A 19,835-nucleotide genomic window follows, 5' to 3' on the forward strand; every position below is an offset into this window, starting at 1 on the left:
GACAGTTTCACTTTTTAATAAACTAGAAATCTTGCTAATCCATCACCAGAACCATAAAGATATCCTTAAAAACACGAGTATCTTCAATCAGAACCTTTGGAAAGTAGTGTTGGTGAGAGACTAAAGCATTTCAGAATACAGGCCACACACACACACACACACACACACACGAGGAGTTGTGACCTTGTTGTCCCGGTGTGTGGTGTGTGCCTGGTCTCAGGCCTATCCGAAGATCGGAAACAATGAGCTCTGAGCTCGTTCCGTAGGGTAACGTGTGGCTGTCTCGTCAGAGACTGCAGCAAATCAAACAGTGAATTACACGCACGCACTGCATGCATATACGGTATCTTCCTAACCCTGTACATGCGTCTTCCTTCCCCTCCTCTACCAGGCTGCCGTACATGCTAGGCGAGGGGCGAGCCTGCCGGACGGAGGAGGAAGTGCGGCGCGTGTTCGAGGCCATCTACCATCTGCATGACTACGGCCGCTTCAACTACACCGCCGCCTGTGACTGTCCGCCCGCCTGCACCCTCACCATCTACCGCGCCAACACCGACACCACCTGGAACACTCAGAGAAACTCCGTCGTCAAGGTCTCTCTCTCTCTCTCTCTCTCTCTCTCTGTGTAATTCACTGTTTGATCTGCTGCAGTCTCTGACGAGACAGCCAGACGTTACCCTACGGAACGAGCTCAGAGCTCATTATTTCCGATCTTGGGATAGGCCAAATATCTCCACCCGGCCGGGGAATCGAACCCCGGTCCTCTGGCTTGTGAAGCTAACGCTCTAACCACTGAGCTACCGGGCCGAGTGTGTGTGTGTGTGTGTGTGTGTGTGTGTGTGTGTAATTCACCTCGGTCGTCTGCTGGTCACCCAGCCAGTCTTCCCCATTACGGAGCGAGCTCAGAGCCCATAGACCGATCTTCGGGTAGGACTGAGACCACAACACACTCCACACACCAGGAAAGCGAGGCCACAGCCCCTCGAGTTACATCCCGTACCTATTTACTGCTAGGTGAACACATTAAGAGGCTTGCCCATTTGCCTCGCCGCCTCCGGGACTCAACCCGGACCCTCTCGAGTGTGAGTCGAGCGAGCTAACCACTACACTACGCGGTGTGTGTGTGTGTGTGTGTGTGTGTGTGTGTGTGTAACGTTTATTTTCTAAATTAGGTACACATCTTTAACAACCCTGTGGCACTTATGATTCAATATTGAGAAAGAGAGAGAGAGTGTGTGTGTGTGTGTGTGTGTGTGTGTGTATCTGAGTGGGTGAGTGACGTGGTGCCCTTCCCCCCAACTCGTGCTGTTCCCAGGTGTTCATGGAAGGCACGCAGAGCGAGCGCGTTGAGGAGTCCTACGCCTACCCAGTGCCGGCCCTCGTCAGCCACATCGGAGGCTTCATGGGACTCCTTCTCGGCGCCTCCATCCTCTCTTTCCTCCAGCTGCTCGAGATTCCCCTTCTCAAAGCCTACGGCCTTGTTATGTGGGCGCTGCAGGAGTGTGGGAGAATGGTGGGCGGTATGGGAGGGCGTCGCCTGGCGTGGACCTCAGCAGGGCCACGGTCACGGAGGGCCTTCCTTCACCAGCCACACTAAGGAGCAGACTGACTCACAAACCTCGGGTCCTTTCATTGTATCATGAAGAGTGCACGCATTATACCGTAGAGCAGTGTTATTCACTAATTTTTGCAAGGGAGTCAGTTCGGTTAAACACATTCATTGAGAGAGTCGTAACTACTGCAAGCTAGCGTAACTCAACTAAATTAAGTAGTACTGGGCTGCTAGTGCAATTAGTAAATAAGAAAAAATAGACATGGTAATATTAGCCTATCTTGTTATTAATAGCAAAATAAAAACCAAACTTATTTAATGCTGTGATGAGCGGAAGTGTACTTTTTTTTTTATTCATTTATTTATCTAATTTTCGAGAGCCGCAAATTGAGTATCGTGAGCCGTGCAATGAATACCACGTACTGCCGTGTGGTGCACATGGCTCACTGGAGTGAATTCTTGTGGATTGAAGTTAGATCAGGAATATATCATTATTGTCTTATCGCCACATGGGGAGTAGGTTAACTTTAAAGACTCACTGTTTCAAATCAATCATAATATTGCGATAGTGTAGATGCGTGGCGTGAAGTGATATATACTCGTGTATATATATATATATATATATATATATATATATATATATATATATATATATATATATATATATATATATATAGTGGAATCATGAGTCTTAAGCAATGCCAGGCCATATTGTCGATATTGACTTCAAAATACATTGATCAAAATTAAGTGTATAATGTTTTCAGTATCGCCATGCGGGTCATTTAAGTATGTAACAGTATGTAGCATAGGTAGGCAGCATCCAGTACATAAAAATAGATACCAAACATTGAAGACTTGCTCCATTTCTTGTTTTTTTTCTCTTTCTTTGTTTCTTGAACTGAGAAAGCCGAAATTAAAAGACTTGCGATGGGCAGCGAGGTAGCGAGTGGCGAGTGGTGTGGTGAGAGATGGCAGGCCAGGGCAGCGGCTTTGTATCTGAGGAGCGTTGACCACAGTATAAAGGAAGTCTAAAATTCACTCACTGAAATGAAGGCAACAAACATCTTCATTAAGTAATGGTGGACGTCATCGTTTACAAGAACACAGCAGCAGCAGCAGCAGCAGCGGGACCTGCTGCGGCAGTGTTGGAACAAAACAAGCTGAGGGCCGAGCCGCGCCGCGCCGCTCGCCGCTGTCTTGTTGTTAGTGTTGTTGTTGTTGTTGTTATTGTGTGTTGGCGTCACTGAGCCGCCCTGGGGTGCCGCTCTCCTCACCGCTTCCCTACTCCTTCATACACATGCAAGAGGTATGACATGATAGAAAAATGATTGAATATTCCCTGTGGGTGTATCTGTGACATGTCTGGCAGGGAGAGGCGCCCACCACACGCCCACCGCCGCCTACAGCACCGCGTCCCGCCTGGCCGCCTCACTCTTGGCACCACTGCTCGCTGCCACACCAGCTGCCACCACGGGGCTGCCTTGTGCTGGGTGGACGAGGCCCGTGGGTGGCGGCAGGCGTGAGTCAGGCTGAATGCTGAGGGCGTGAGGGACAGCTGAGAGGAGGCCAAGTGCAAACACATCGCACTTATTTCAAACCTTTACTTAAATTTTGTTCTTGTTGGTGGATCAGTTCAGTCTATCAGAATGACTCCAGTTTCAGTCTGGCGTGTGTTATTGTTAATTGAGTCCTGCTCATGACAGGTAGCATACTGAGCACCTGTCAAACTTTGTGTGTGTTGTGACTGACCACCAAACACTGATGCCCTTACCAAGCCTCGGATGCCTCTCACGGCACCTCCATTGCTCCCCTTTATTTAGTTAAGTAAATATCTTGAACAAGTCCTTCCTCTCTATCATCACCAAGCCCCTCCCCAAGAATAGCAAGCTTGGGGACTATGAGGGAAAATGAGTTTTTTGGGTGGGGAAATTCTAAAATAGACCATTTTTGCCAATTAAAAAATCTTAGAGAAAAATGCCTTTATTTGCATTTTTTTAAATCAAAAGAATGTCATCTTTTGCAAAATATTTGCCAACGATTTGCTCTAGATGCCCCAAAAATGAGCGGTTGAGGGCTGGTGGAAGGGTTTGGCCAAAAAGAATGGAGGAGTATGAGCAGATCTTAATTTTGAGAGTACTTGCCCAACTCTGGTTATTATGTTGGGTTTGGTTAATAACCCTTGGGGGGGAGGTGTCCACAGCTAGAAGATTATAAGGTTGTGTTTGCTTAGTATCTCTTGGCGGATGTGTTGCAGTGGATGCAGCCGGAATTGTAGCCTTGGCAACACTGCTCAGTATAAACAAAGCACCAATTATTGCTGCTGCCTCCACCATCAAAGTATTTTAAGTTTTTAGCTGTTATTTTGTTGATTTCCAACCTCTTTTGCAGTGTTCATTACTTGATTTAATGCTGCCGCCCTCAAAAACCTTGATATCCCACAGGTCCCTCACGGATGTTGGGCATGAGAGATAGGCATAAGTTGGAGTTGAAAACTACATTTTGCACTGGAAATTAAATATGCTATCAATCATTTCAAAGCAGGGGGGTGAGGCCATGATCCGTGGGTTGCATGCTATCTTGACTGCTATACGTATGGCATTCAGGTACCATTCCCCCTGACTGGAAAAAGGGGGTTGGTCATCCCTATCTGGAAGGGGATAAGGTGCTTGCCCATTTGCTGTTGATGCGTATCCGCAGTCACCTGCTGAAACACCAGAGACCTGAACAGTCTGGGTTCACGCCAGGTAAATCAACAACTGACCGGATCCTAGCTCTTCGCATAGTGGTGGAGCGCCGACATGAGTTTCAACAAAGGATGCTTGCAGCCTATGTCAATCTCAAGAAGGCATTTGATTCAGTGCATCAAGAGACACTCTGGGATCTTCTGCATCTCTGGGATCCCTTCCAAGGATTATTGGTCTATTAACTGGCCTCTACTCCGGGACTGTGAGTGCTGTGAAGTGTGGAGGGGGCGTGTCCAGCTTCTTTCCTGTGAATATGGGTGTGAGGCAGGGATGCATGCTTGCTCCATCATTTTTCAACATTTACATAGACTGGGTACTAGGCAGAGTTGTAGACCAAAGTCATTGTAGAGCATCTGTCGGCAATACTGAGATTACAAATCTTTGTTTTTGCCGATGGGGCAGTAATCTTTGCTGAGTCACTGGAGGTTCTGGTAATGGCTCTAGAGGCACTGCACAATGAGGCGAAGCCTTTGAGACTCCAGGTTTCTTGGCCCAAGACCAAAGTTCAGGTGTTTGGATGCTTACTGAATGAAACAGTACAGTCCGTCCATGCGTATGGCAAGGACATTGAGATCTCAGAAAATTTCACATACCTTGGTAGTGTAGTGCGTAACAATGGTGGGTCGAGCCAGGAAGTTGTACGATAGATCGGCCTGGCCCACGGACTCACTCAACACGAGTATTTGGCGTTGTTGGTACCTTTACAGACAGACAAAGATTCGGATCTTAGAGTTGCTGGTGATCCCTGTCTTACTCTATGGTTGTGAGACATGGACACTGAACACCGATCTGAAGAGGCGAATTGATGTCTTTGGTACTAGATGCCTTCACAGGATTATGGGGTACTGCTGGTATGACTTTGTGTCAAGTCAGCAATTGCTCCGTTAAACTAATTCGAGGCCAATTACCAGCATAGGCCATCAATACCAACTGCGACTATATGGACATGTGGCACGCTACCCGAAAGCCAATCCTGCATATCGGGTTGTCTTCGAAAGGGATAACCTAGCATGGAGGAGGCCAAGGGGACATCCAAGAACTCATGACTGCTGCAAGTCAATGCCTCTTGCTGGGAGTTACTTAACACAGGAAGGGAACCTGCATGGAGACTCATGAGGCATGATCACCTGGAGTGGCGCCATACAATAGGCAAGGCGTATGCCCCTTGTGATTGATTGATTGATTTCACATTTCTCACCAATAAACATAAGTCCCCATCACAGATTAAATGGTTGGCTAAAACTGCAAATTGACTGCTACATGCGCCGAATTGCACACACACCCCTCACTCGAAATTCTAAATTGAACACGGCATATCCTACACCAGCCTTAGAGTTGCCATCTGATGAGGAAACCATGAATGTCCCTAGGTCAGACTGCTCTTCTGGTATTGACCATAAGTATCTTAATACCAACCTTCAATTTTTCTTCATTAACTTCAGTAACATTTGTGGCCTTTGATCTGATTTTCATTCCATGGAATGCCAAGTTTCTTCTTCTAAACCTCATCTTTTCCCCATCAAAACATTTCTATCTTCTCCCATCCTTTTCTGTTCACCTCTCTAATGTAACAGTTAACTAGTTAGTAATTAATCCTTTTCTCTGGTGAACGATGCAGTCCCCTTCCTGCTTCATTATTTCCTCCCTCCTATTACTTGAACTCTTTCAAGAGGAAAGTTCCAAGACTTTTTCTTTATTATTTGATCATTTTATCTGGCATTGCTTTGGAGACTGGCATATAAGTGGTTTTTTTTTTTTCTTTGTTCTTTTTTCCTTTTTTCTTTCTTTCTTTCTTCAATTTTTGTTTGCCTTGGCCAGTGTTCCACTAACATAAAAAAGTTTTGGATTTGAATATATTTTTTATTTTTTTAGTGTCTTATGGTGGATTCCTTTCTGAATAAAAGATTATAACACCAGTGTAGATGTTAATTTCAAGATGTTTTCACTGTTTTACTCCCTATTTACTTCCTATTTGCAGGAAATAGTAAGTTGTATGCTTCATTCCATTAATAAAGCAGGCACAAATAGTATTAGTGTGGTCACAATGGTGAACAGCAGCTAGTGTGACTTTAGGAGGATCCATGAAGGGAGCAAAGTACTCTAGTGAAAGTTAAAGGTTTTGACTGTTACATAGTGTACAAAATGACACGTGGCTTTTAGCACCACCAATGCAGCCGTCCCCTGGTGAGGTAATACAAACAGGTAACTGATGTCAGTGATTCGTATTCGTTCTGTTTCCTCTGATGGGCACTACCTCGTGTGTTGCTATTTGCAGGAAATAGTAAGTTGTATGCTTCATTCCATTAATAAAGCAGTCACAATATATGTGTACACTTGGGAAACACTATGTATTCCCTCAACAACTCAATATTTACATTGAGTTAGAAAATATTGAATTGTTATGTTTGTGATTGACTTTCCAGATGGAGTGGAACAACCGGCAACAAATTGTTCACAAATGGCAGCCTTTTGGCTTGCAGCAGATGCAGATTCAGCAACAACAACTGCAACAGCAGCATCAGTTGTCTGCGCAGCATCAACAGCAGCAGCAGCAGCAACAGCAACACCCACAGCCTCCACCCCCTCAGCAGCAGCCTCAGCCACAGCAACAGATGCAGCAGCAGCAGCTCCAGCTACCTCCTCTTCAGATGTCCCAGTTGGTGCCGAAGATGAACAACAGGACGGGCGGGTCCAGCACGCCGCACTGCCTGGTCTGCAATGTGCACCTCGGGATGTTTGCCAAGGGTGGCATGGAGGTGTTCTCAGAGAAGGTATCCTCTCACTGTTGACTTACTTGACTGGCAGTATATGTTGTACTATATCTGTCATGATCTCAGCTCTACCTAAAAAGATATATTTTTGTCCAGAGGCATATCCACTTTCACATAGACACCATGTTCATGGAATGTGAGGTACAGTTAAGTCCTCGTTTTACGATAGTTTGATTTATGATACGATGGTTGACAATTACTACCATTTTTTTATTTACGATAAAAATTTCGCAGTTACGATATTTAGAATTCCCCTCAAACTTGTTGCTGTGATTGTGGCTGCGGCCAACTACAAACTAGTTACTTTTGCACCACCACTACAAACATAATGAAACCTCGTGCTCAGTGATATACTTACATTATTCTCCGCATTTAATACCAATCCCTGTCCAAAATGTCACAGAAACGTAATTTAGATCGTGGTGAAGACATCAAGACTCTGCAAAGAGCTTTCAGTTTTATTGACTCTGCAATGGAATTGTTGCAAGAACATGACTCTAACCCCAAAAGAAGTAGCAGTGTGGTTAATCAGATGGAACAGACAATGAAAATCTACAGAGAATTATATGACGAGAAACATAAAAAGGTGAAATCTCAGCTTTTTTCAAATCTGTAGCTAGACCATCCACTTCACCCAGTGGATCTTCAACTTCGTCAATTAAAGTTGGGTTATCAACTTCAAGTGACCAGTTTGAAGGATATGATTCACCTGCTTCACACTTGGCTTGTGTGTCACCCACTTCATCTGCCACATCAGCTGATCATTCTCCCATGAACCCTCCTTCCGATTAAGGCAGGCGAGGTCCCTGCTGTCCTGTAGCCTCAGGAGAGACAAAGGAAGGGCACAAATAGTCCTTTAGCTTTGGAGAGGACCTATACAGAAGATTAACATTAAGAAAGCTAAGTAAAACACAGTATTCTTGTTGTTCAATTTTTATTTTTTTTTTTTTTTCCCCACGGTAATACATGGCTTGTCCAATTTGTTTACTTTTTTCTATTGACTTCCGTACTGAATTGGAACATATTCCTATCTAATGCATGTAAAAACGGGTTCGGTTTACACTAATTTCGCTTTACGATAAGGTTTTAAGGAACGTATTTCTATCGTAAATCGGGGACTTCTATATTAAGTGTGGTTAGAAAATATGAGTAATACAGTTAACAGTAATATAGTAGATAGAGATGAGTGAGGAATGCAGGCACTGGCCAGGAGAGGGTTGCAGCATGATAGTCAGGATGGCCTGGTCCTGGTGCGTGGTGGGTGGCAGTGGTCCCTGTAACAGCGTCCTTGCCGTAGGTCACCACCACCAGCGGGAAGCTGCAGATCCACAACGTGCTGGGCTCCATCATCAATGCTGAGCTGAGCACCACCGCCGTGCACTCCAGCATCGTGTGCAAGAAGTGCTTCAAGCTGCTGGATGACATTGACGCCCTGGAGGTGCAGCTCGTCGGCATGAAGCAGGTTAGTGAAGGACACCACTGCTGTCACCTTCACCATCATCCTTCCCACTGCTGGCGTGACAATCACTACCACTGTTGCAAACCAATGTCAGCTGCAGACATCTTTGCTACAGTACCTATATCTGATTCCTACAGACTTGCACTTAAAGGAATAGAAATAGCAGTGTATTGTCTGCAGCATTTTGAACCACATTGCATAAAAACAGGTTCAAAATGGAGAAGTTTTTTGTCTGCCAGCAATCCAGAATACAATAGAATAAATGCATAGAGATGTAAAGATAGCACATAGAAAATCAAATTGGATTCTGATATAAGAAAGTTTGAAAACACTGCTTATATAAAGCTTAGAAGTAATATGTGACCACATCTCAATTCACTCTCCACAAAATTGAAGCCAATAGGAAGTCTTATATAGTCATTTAGGATGCTATATATACATGTACCTTGCATTCAGGTTGTACATGGCTAGGTCAGGTTACTCCATGACAAGTCAATCATAGCATACCAGATTAGGTGCTGGATGCTGTGTTTTCCCTCTAGGTTGAGGTTTAGGAGTGAAATGAGATTGCTTTAAGATAGATGTAGTAGGAATTAGTAAATCAAGGAAAAATAATGTAAAAAGCATAACCATCAATTTTAGATTATTTGCTGGAAGTTAACAATTATATACCACTCTCTTCTGAATGTACAAGCACAGTGGAAGCTTTGTGTGCTCCCTCCATGTTTTGTAGACAGTTTTGTGTCATGTAGAGGACACATGCCGATGTTGTATGTGTTTGCAGCTTGTGTCCAGCAAGTACACCATGACCCTGGCGCTGGTGAAGAAAGGTCTGGTGGGCAAGGCAGTGCTGGAGGAGACCCCCAAGCAGCAGCAGCAACAGCAGCAGCAGCAACAGCAGCAACAAGGGCAGCAAGGACAGCACCAACAGCAGCAGATCAGTTCACCAACAAAGGCTAAAAAGTTGGCTCCAAAGACCCTGGCCACAGGTAGGTGTTCAGTCCTCTGATGCTGCCTGGCACACCACGCCAGAAGTCAGCCATGTGAGCCAGACAGCTTCAGAAAGTAAAGTGTTCTCTGCAGTCTTTGGCAAAATAGACTTTTCATATACAGTAACTTCCTGAAAGTGGACTTTGTTTGCATACGAGTGCAGACAAGCATTGCTTTTATAAAGAATGACAGAGAGGTAACTATGACTCAAGTTAGAGTGGCTTGACAGTGAAGAGTTTTGTGAGGCTTGGCCTCATCTCTCCATGCTTTGAAAATCCTAGGCCTGAGAACTGTTCCAGGGGCAGTTGCCTTCTAGGTGATGCCCACTGGACACACACACACACACACACACACACACACACACACACACACACACACACACACACACACACACACACACACTTACACACACACACACACGCCCGGTAGCTCAGTGGTTAGAGCGCTGGCTTCACAAGCCAGAGGACCAGGGTTCGATTCCCCGGCCAGGTGGAGATATTTGGGTGTGTCTCCTTTCACGTTTAGCCCCTGTTCACCTAGCAGTGAGTAGGTAAGGGATGTAAATTGAGGAGTTGTGACCTTGTTGTCCCGGTGTGTGGTGTGTGCCTGGTCTCAGGCCTATCCGAAGATCGGAAATAATGAGCTCTGAGCTCGTTCCGTAGGGTAACGTGTGGCTGTCTCGTCAGAGACTGCAGCAGATCAAACAGTGAAACACACACACACACAGATGGAGTAGAAATGGAGAAAGTAAAAAAGGAAAAGGACTTAGGAGTGACGGTGGAAGAAAACAATCAACTGGTAAGCCATATTGATAGAATTTTCAGAGAGACATATAATTTGCTAAGAAATATTGGATAAGCATTTCACTACATGGACAAAGAAAGGATGAAGAAATTGATAAGTACTATAATAAGACCCAGATTGGAATATGCAGGAGTAGTGTGGACCCCTCATAAAAAGAAACACATAAGGAAGTTGGAGAGACTACAAAAAATGGCTACAAGAATGGTTCCAGAATTTGAAGGGATGACATATGAAGAGAGACTAAAGGCTATAGATCTACCAACCCTAGAACAGAGAAGGGAGAGAGAGGCTCTGATGCAAGTTTATAAATTGATCAACGGAATGGACCAAGTGGATAATGAGAAACTGATCCTGAAAGAAGAATATGACATTCGAACCACAAGATCGCATAGTAAAAAGCTGAAAAAGGGAAGATGTCTGAGAGATGTTAAAAAATATAGTTTCCCACAAAGATGTGTTGAGACATGGAACAGTTTGAGTGAAGAAGTGGTGTCGGCAACGAGTGTGCATAGTTTTAAAGAAAAGTTGGATAAGAGTAGATATGGAGACGGGGCCACACGAGCATAAAGCCCAGGCCCTGTAAAACTACAACTAGGTAAATACACACACACACACACACCCGCACACTCAGTGGTTAGAGCGCTGGCTTCACAAGTCAGAAGACTGGGGTTCGATTCCCCGGCCGGGTGGAGGATATTTGGGTGTGTCTCCTTTCACATGTAGCCCCTGTTCATCTAGCAGTGAGTAGGAACGGGATGTAAATCAAGGAGTTGTGACCTTGTTGTCCTGGTGTGTGGTGTGTGCCTGGTCTCAGGCCTATCCGAAGATTGGAAATAATGAGCTCTGAGCTCGCTCCGTAGGGTAACGTCTGGCTGTCTCATCAGAGACTGCAGCAAGATCAAACAGTGAAACACACACACACACACACACACACACACACACACACACACACACACACACACACACACACACACACACACACACACACACTTTAATTGCAAAGAAATAGTGTGGGAAGACTACGAAGTGGTGAATGATGGTGAGTGGGCAGAAGAATTGTTAAAGGTAGCAACAAATAACTTGATGACACAGTGGGTGAGATCACCAACAAGGTGCAGGGACAAGATGTTGCAGCAAGGTTGGATTTGGTATTTACCAGGGGAATCTCTCTAAAAGAGGAAATTGAACATGAAAGTCCCTTGGGGAAAAGCGATCATGATGTCCTAAGCTTTGAGCTGGATACAGAATTAAGCACGAATAAGATTGTGGAACATGGAGGAAAAATTAAATTATACTAGGGCAAATTATAACCATATAAGGGAGTTCTTTAATGAAATTGACTGGTCCGTGGTATACCAGGAAAGAGATATGCAATTGAAGTACGATAAATTTATGGATTTGTATAACTCTGCTGTGAAAAAGTTTGTGCCATATTACAGAAAGAGGACTTTAAATAATAAACAGTGGTTTAATAGAAATTGTGAAGAAGCAAAAAGAACAAAGAAAAAGGCATGGAAGAAACTTAAGAAAAACAGTGATGTATTATCAAGGGAAGGCTACAAAACAGCAAGGAATAGATATGTTGAAGTAAGGAGAACAGCACAGAAGGAATATGAACAGAGGGTGGTGGAAAACTGTGATAGTGACCCAAAATGTTTTACAAATTCATAAATGGAAAACTAAATAAAAGGGAGGCAATAGAAAAGGTAAAAACGGGAAGAAGTATATGAAGATGCTGGAGATATAGCTGAAATTTTGAACGACAACTTTTGCAAAGTGTTTACAAAGGAGGAGCATTTTATGGGAGGAAGGCCTACAGAAATAAAGCAAATGCAGGACATCATGGTTACTAAGGAAGATGTAAGGAAAATTATAAGCAATCTGGATATTAATAAATCAATGGGGCCTGATGGCATATCTGGGAGGTTGCTAAATGAATGTAAGGATCAATTGTTGAACCCGTATTTGATATTGTGGAAACCTCCATACGAACAGGATTAGTCCCGAAAGAGTGGAAAAGAGCTGACATTGTGCCTATATATAAGAATGGTAGTAGAATGGAACCGCTAAATTATAGACCAGTATCGTTGACTAGTATATTGTGCAAGGTATGTGAAGAAGTAATTAAAGCTAAGTGGAGTGAGTATCTAGAAAGTGAAAACATTCTGAGTGAAAGGCAGTTTGGTTTCAGAAAAGGAAGATCGTGTGTATCCAATTTATTATGTTTTTATTCAAGAGTGACTGACATACTACAACATAGAGAGGGATAGGTGGATGCTATCTACCTGGACTTGAGAAAGGCCTTTGATAAAGTACCACACAATAGACTGATGTGGAAACTAAAGATGACTGGAGGAGTAAATGATAAACTAGCAAAATGGATGGAAAATTACTTAATGGGAAGAGAAATAAGAACAGTGGTGAGAGGAAGGAAGTCCGAGTGGAAGAAAGTAACCAGTGGAGTTCCACAAGGGTCAGTGCTGGGTACTAGAATTATGAGGAGAGTAAAGAATGTGGAAGATTGTAACAAGTTACAGGAAGATCTTGATAAAATATATGAGTGGAGTAAAGAGTGGCAGATGGAATTTAATATAGACAAGACCCATGATATGAAAATGGGAAGAAGTAGATACAGACCAAACAAGGATTACAGGTTGGGTGATGAGAAAATTAAAGAGACCAATGAGGAGAAAGACTTAGGAGTAACCGTGCAAAACACTTTGTCACCGGAAAAACACATTAACAAGATTTTTTTGGAAAACATACAATATGCTTCAAAATATTGGCCTTGCATTCCACTACCTAGATGAAGGAATGATGAAGAAGATATTATGTACCTTAATAAGACCCCAGCTAGAATATGCAGCATGTGTCTGGTCACCGCATATGAAGAAAAATGTGAAGAAGGTAGAAAGGGTACAAAGGCTGGCAACAAGGATGGTACCAGGACTCAGGGAGTTAGACTATGAGGAAAGACTGAGGAAGCTGGGGCTGACCACATTAGAAGAGAGAAGAACAAGAGGAGACATGATAACATAACATAACATAACATAAATAATAGGATAACAAAGGGCCACCAGGGCCCATCTAGGTTATCCTGTATCAGTCACACAGCGACCTCGTCATCAGTACTTAAAGATACACTTACAAGTACACAATACATTATATACTAATTCTAAATATTTGGCCCATTAACAGGGCTAAGTCCTGTAGCGAAATCCTCTACAATTTGTGGTCCCCATACATGGGGATCATGTCTTGTTTAACTATAGAAAATTTCTTATAAAAACTATCATGCAGTGCTATACATAATTATAAATCTAATAAATTTAAGTGCTTATCTAATCTGTTTTTAAACATTGTCAAACTAGTGCTATTTAAAACCATCTCTGGCAATGCATTCCAGAAGTCTACCACCCTATGACTAAAGAAATATTTTCTTATATCTAACCTGCAGCCTTGCTTTCTAATCTTCCTGCCATGATTTCTAGTCCTATTTCCCTCCTCTAAGGTAAAGAAAGATCTCACATCTATGCAGTTTGTATCTGAGAACATTTTAAATAACTCTATCATATCCCCCTCTTATACATCTCCTCTCAAATGAAAACATGTTTAATTCCTTTAATCTATCTCTATACTCCAGGCGCTTTAATGCTGGTATCATCCTAGTTGCTCTTCTCTGAACTGCTTCTAACATGTTGATATCCTGCCTATAGTGGGGTGACCAGGCCTGTATGCAATACTCTAAATGGGGCCTAACATAGGAATTATATAAGCTACGCACCACTTCCTTACTTTTATAACTAACATTTCTATTTATAAAACCCAGGATCCTATTTGCCCTATTTCTTGCTTCTAAACATTGCTTTGAAAATTTCATAGTCCTGTCTATCACTACTCCTAAATCCTTTCCTTCCTCTACTGCCTCTAGCCAACATCCCTCCATCTCATAGCTAAAGTTTGTGTTGTCTTTACCTAAATGCATAACCTGACACTTTTTAGAATTAAACTCCATCTGCCACTTGTCTGCCCATGCTATCAGCCTGTCCAGGTCTCGTTGTATTCTGTAATTGTCCTTTTCACCCTTTACTGCACATGCTATCGTAGTATCATCTGCAAACTTTGGTACTTTGCTACTAATTCCTATATCTAAATCGTTAATGTACACCAAGAAAAGAAGAGGTCCTAGCACTGATCCTTGGGGTACCCCACTAACCACTTCCTTCCACTCAGACATTGCCCCATTTAATACTACTCTCTGTTTCCAATCAGAAAGCCATTCACTAATCCAATCAACTAACCTACCCCCTATCCAATGTAGTCTCAATTTGTACACTAGCCTCCTATGCGGTACCTTATCAAACGCTTTGCTCTAGATATATAACATCTATGCTATATCCATCATCTAACTCCTTGGTAATATATTCTAAGATATTAAGCAAATTTGTAAGACAGGACCTCCCTGATCTAAAGCCATGTTGGGTATCTCTAATTAATCTATTCTCATTTAAATGCTCCCAAATATTACCCTTAATGATCTTCTCTAGTATCTTACATACTATACTAGTTAAACTGATCGGTCTATAATTATTCGCATCATCCTTCCTACCTTTTTTAAATATTGGAGTAACATTAGCTAACTTCCAGTCCTGAGGTATCTCAGCAAACCTAAGTGATCTTTCAAAGATTAACTTAAGTGCTTCAGAAATACTGTCTACACCCTCCTTAAGTACTCTGGCATGTAGCTCATCAGGACCACTAGCTTTCCTATCGTCTAGTTCAAGAATAAATTTCCTAATAATTCCCGGTTTTATATCAATATTTTCTAAAGCTCTTAAACTACTCGTCGCACTGTTTGTAACAGGATTTTCTATTCTTTCCCTAGTAAATACTGAAGAAAATTGTTCATTCAATAATTCTACTATGTCTTCATTTTGATCCACTACTACACCATCTTTTCTGAGTGGTCCAATCCTATCCTTATTTCTTTTATCACTGACCTTGTAATAACTATATAATTTTTTGGGATCTTTACTCCCAGCTCTAGCTAATTTTATCTCTGCCTGCCTTTTACTTTTTTTTATAACCTTACTCAAATCATCCCTGACCTGTCTGTACCTAATCAAATCTACATCTTCCCCACTTTTCTGCAACTCTCTATATACCCTCTTCTCTCTGATCTGGCTACCTATCTCATGAGTCCACCATAATGGCTTCCTGTTTCTCTGCCTCATATCTTTGTAAGGGATACACTGCATCACTATACCCTTTACTACAACCTTAAAAACTATGTATACATTGGTGAACTTGGTGAACAAGATTGACATACTGGATAGAGAGTTGATAAAGGTGACCACAAGTAATCATCTCTGAGGACATGGAAAAAAGCTAATAAAGGACATCTGTCTAAATGACGTGAGAAAATACAGTTTCCCGCATCGTAGCATTGATAAGTGGAATAAACTGAGCAGTCATGTCGTTGACGCGGTGTGTGTCAGTCAGATGAAAGAGAGATATGACAGGAATGGACAAGGAGACAGGACACAGAGAGCTTAGCTCGGGCCCTGTAATACACAAATAGGTAAATACAAATAGGTAAATACACACACACACACAGCCAGAGGACCGGGGTTCGATTCCCTGGCCGGTTTGGAGATATTTGGGTGTGTCTCCTTTCACGTGTAGCCCCTGTTCACCTAGCAGTGAGTAGGTACGGGATGTAAATCGAGGAGTTGTGACCTTGTTGTCCCGGTGTGTGGTGTGTGCCTGGTCTCAGGCCTATCCGAAGATCAGAAATAATGAGCTCTGAGCTCGTTCCGTAGGGTAACGTCTGGCTGTCTCGTCAGAGACTGCAGCAGATCAAACAATAAATCACACACACACACACACACACACACACACACACACACACACACACACACACACACACACACACACACACACACAGAGTCAGAGTCAGCATCAGGACATTTGTACTGACTCCTGTGGCAACAGTGGATGCCCAGTCAGCACCACTCATGCCTGGTGCAGGCACAGCAGCAGGAGGACAGAGCCATGACCTTATTAAGGCAGCCATCTCATTTTGCTGCATGGCTGTGTTTTTGGTGAGAATGAAGCATTGCCTTGGGTAATAATGTGTGTGTTACAGCTTCAAGAGATGAAAGCCTAATTATGAAATAGATTAATGATATTTTGATCAGTGAAAACCCCCAAAAATAAGATTGATTCATGAATAATGAGTCCCTTTAAAATGGAGCATATTTTCGGCACCTGACTTAGATCAAATTTATTGAAATGATATTTTAATGATTATATTAATTTGAGAAAGACTTATAAAAGTATTTATCATATTGTTTTATTCAACAGGGAAGGGCATAAAATCCAAAGGTGGCACAAGAAGAGGCCGGCCACCCAAGACGGTGCGTCCACGGAAAGTTGGGAAGCTGGCAGTGAAGTCTGGCAAGCTGGTGGTGAAGGGTGTGGATGTGGAGCTGGCACCGGAGGTGGAGCTCAAGGAGGAGAGCGTGTCCTCCGAGGACGAGGAGGGAGTGCCGGTGGAGCTGGAGCTGGCTGAGGATACAGAAGATGAGGCTGGATCCAGCGTGTGCTCTTTGTGTAACAAGGAATTTCCATCAAGAACACTTTTGGCATCACATCTCGAAACTCATGGAATTAACTATGAATCTCACAAGTGTGAAATTTGTGAAAAAAGTTTCCTTACTGCAGAGAGTCTTATTAAACATAAAAAATTGCACAAAGGAAAGAAAAAGAGTGTTAAACGAAGGGCAGGCTGCCCAGCCTTTGACATCACTCACATAAAGCAGTTTAAGTGTCGACAGTGCAACAAAGTGTTCACCACCAAGAGCAAGGCAGAGGACCATGAGCGGACTCACACGGGGGAGAAGCCCTTCGAGTGCGACATCTGTGGCACGTGCTTCAGGCAGAAAAGCAACCTCTCTTCTCACAAGAGAGTGACTCACCTGCAGGAGAGGCGATACAAGTGTGAGTTGTGTGACAAGGCCTTCAAGTGGAAACGGTTATTGAACGGCCACACCATGAGCATTCACACCGGAGAACGGCCCTACAAGTGTGAGTTTTGTGAGACAGGTTTTGTGTATCAGCAGCATTATAAAAAGCACTTGAGGATTCACACCGGTGAGAAACCTTTTAAGTGTGAAGTGTGCGGGAAGGCGTTCAATTCTTCAAACAACTGCAGGGCCCACATGTTCACCCACTCGGACAAAAAGCCGTACGAGTGCACCATATGTGGGGCGGGATTCATGCGCAAGCCCCTCGTTCTGTCCCACATTAAGCAGCACGGTCACATGGACAACCTGGAGGTGTATGTCAAGGCCAACTCGCCCACCACAGCAGTGGTGGTGGCGGGCGAGAGCAGCGGTAACATGGACGGTGACAGAAGCCCTGTCCCCTATGCCATCGTCCGCAGGAGGAAGCCAAACCGAGAGCCAACACACACTGCAGTGATGCACATGACTCAGGGACCACCACAGCCTGCCCACAACAACATGGAGGAGAGCATTCCTCACTTCATCATCCCCACCAATGACGGCAGAGAGGCCACCGCAACTGGGGAGACAATGGGCTACATGTTTGGCACCTTCCAGACGCAGGGCACGGTGGGTCACTACACGCCCCTCAACCTGGGCCAGTGGTGAGCTGGAGGGCAGCAGCAGCCACACATACTGCTCTGCACACCATTGTGTCAGTGGTGCACTGATGTGGTTTATTTCAAGTTGCATTTAAGGTCCCTCTGCCAAAGTGGTTTGAGATATCTGGCTGCTCCTCTGAATGGGGAATGAAGTGACAGTCATCAAAGGTGTGGGCATTATTTTTGAACCTCAATCTTGTGGTGTTGGTACACTTGTAATATTTGGCTCATCTGCTGCCTTTGCTCTGGTAAGAGAAATTTCTGGTGTGTGTTGAGCGCGCACGGTATTTATACTAACTCTCAAACACGAACAAAATCAGTATTTCATGCATATTCATCCCATTCTTCATTGTAGGTCTCACAGAAGTACAGTTTCTGCACTGCATAGTGAACATAATAACTAATTAAAGTCATATATTTTCTTTTCTATCAATTCATTAGAAGCTGCACACTGTACACACTGTAGGGCTTCTGTGTATCATAAGGTGGAGTCAATCACCTGATTTTCACATTGGGAATCAGTGGAGTTAGTAATCTCAGGAATTTCTATTATTGCATTTTTTCAGTACTTTTCACTTCCAAAATGGTTCAAGAACAACCTTGTTCTTGAACCTCTTTCACTGGAGGCAGTAAACACACCATTTTATTCTTTTTGTTCTAGATACAGTTACTGCACAAGTCTCAGTGAATGATAGGAAAGTGTTCTTCCTGACGTATCGTCAATATTTTTGATATTCAAAAGTGTGTTTTGTCAGAAACATTTTCATGAAATGTGTAAATACATCATCCTTGCAAAGGAGCCATTGTAACTTGTAATTGACTTCCCATTTCATATTTGACATTGTCATAATAGCTGCATAACTGCAGAAAATTTGTGAATTCTACCTCATATCTTTCTCTTTTATATATAACAATTTCAATTCTGTAGTGTGCCTTTGATCAGAGTATTTATTTAGGACTACCAGTAAAACAGCAAAAATTAATTTAATATGTATACTGTACAATCCAAATGGTTCTGCTAACCATTTTGTAATTTTACATGTAGGTCACAGAGGAGTGGTGGTGATCCTCCTCTTCAGAGGGATGTCAGTTGTATAGTTATATAGATCCATGACACACCAATATTACCAAACCACCAGTACTTACCCAACACATGACACACTAGTGTCAATTTTTATCATTGCTATGGAACCTGACATGAAACACAGTCTCTCTCTCTCTCTCTCTCTCTCTCTCTCTCTCTCTCTCTCTCTCTCTCTCTCTCTCTCTCTCTCTCTCTCTCTCTCTCTCTCTCTCTCTCTCTCTCTCTCTCTCTCTCTCTCTCTCTCTCTCTCTCTATATATATATATATATATATATATATATATATATATATATATATATATATATATATATATATATATATATATATATATATATATAGTTTCTCTTCATAATCTGTGATCCAAATATTTCATTTTAGTAAGCAAAGCAGTCAATCACTGTGACTCCTATAGACATTTAATGGAGAGCTGAGGTAAAACTTTTGTGCCATATGTGCATTTAGAGCATGGAGTGTGCATCTTCAATGTGTTGCATTAGAGTGGCTGTGGCAGGGATGCATTTATGGAAATATCTGTTGCAGTACTAGGGAATAATGCTAGTGCCATTACTTGACTTATTTTGGCTTCACTCTCTCATGAATCAACTGTTCATAAGTATTGGTAGTAAATATAAGTAAAGCATTATAATGTATTAATTACTGTGTTAAGAGAATCACACGAAAAGCATTCATTTTTCAACTATTTCTAGGAATGCACATCTTATTTCATCAATAAGTGTGATTAACAAAAGTTGTGAGGAC

General features: G+C 42.8%; 1 protein-coding gene across 2 annotated transcripts in view; it reads left to right on the forward strand.

Moving 5' to 3' along the window:
- Positions 1-19,266, forward strand: part of LOC123505679 — a 27,202-nt gene extending 7,936 nt beyond the window's left edge. For both annotated transcript variants that reach the window (XM_045257317.1, XM_045257318.1), the window contains 5 exons: positions 392-593; positions 6,723-7,070; positions 8,368-8,532; positions 9,314-9,518; positions 16,690-19,266. In XM_045257317.1, coding sequence (XP_045113252.1) covers positions 392-593; positions 6,723-7,070; positions 8,368-8,532; positions 9,314-9,518; positions 16,690-17,999 — 2,230 coding nt within the window. In that variant the 3' untranslated portion in view covers positions 18,000-19,266. The remainder of the gene's footprint in view (positions 1-391; positions 594-6,722; positions 7,071-8,367; positions 8,533-9,313; positions 9,519-16,689) is intronic.
- Positions 19,267-19,835: the final 569 nt, after the last annotated feature.

The sequence above is a fragment of the Portunus trituberculatus genome, chromosome 18 (genome assembly GCF_017591435.1).
Source record: "Portunus trituberculatus isolate SZX2019 chromosome 18, ASM1759143v1, whole genome shotgun sequence".
NCBI lineage: Eukaryota > Metazoa > Arthropoda > Malacostraca > Decapoda > Portunidae > Portunus > Portunus trituberculatus.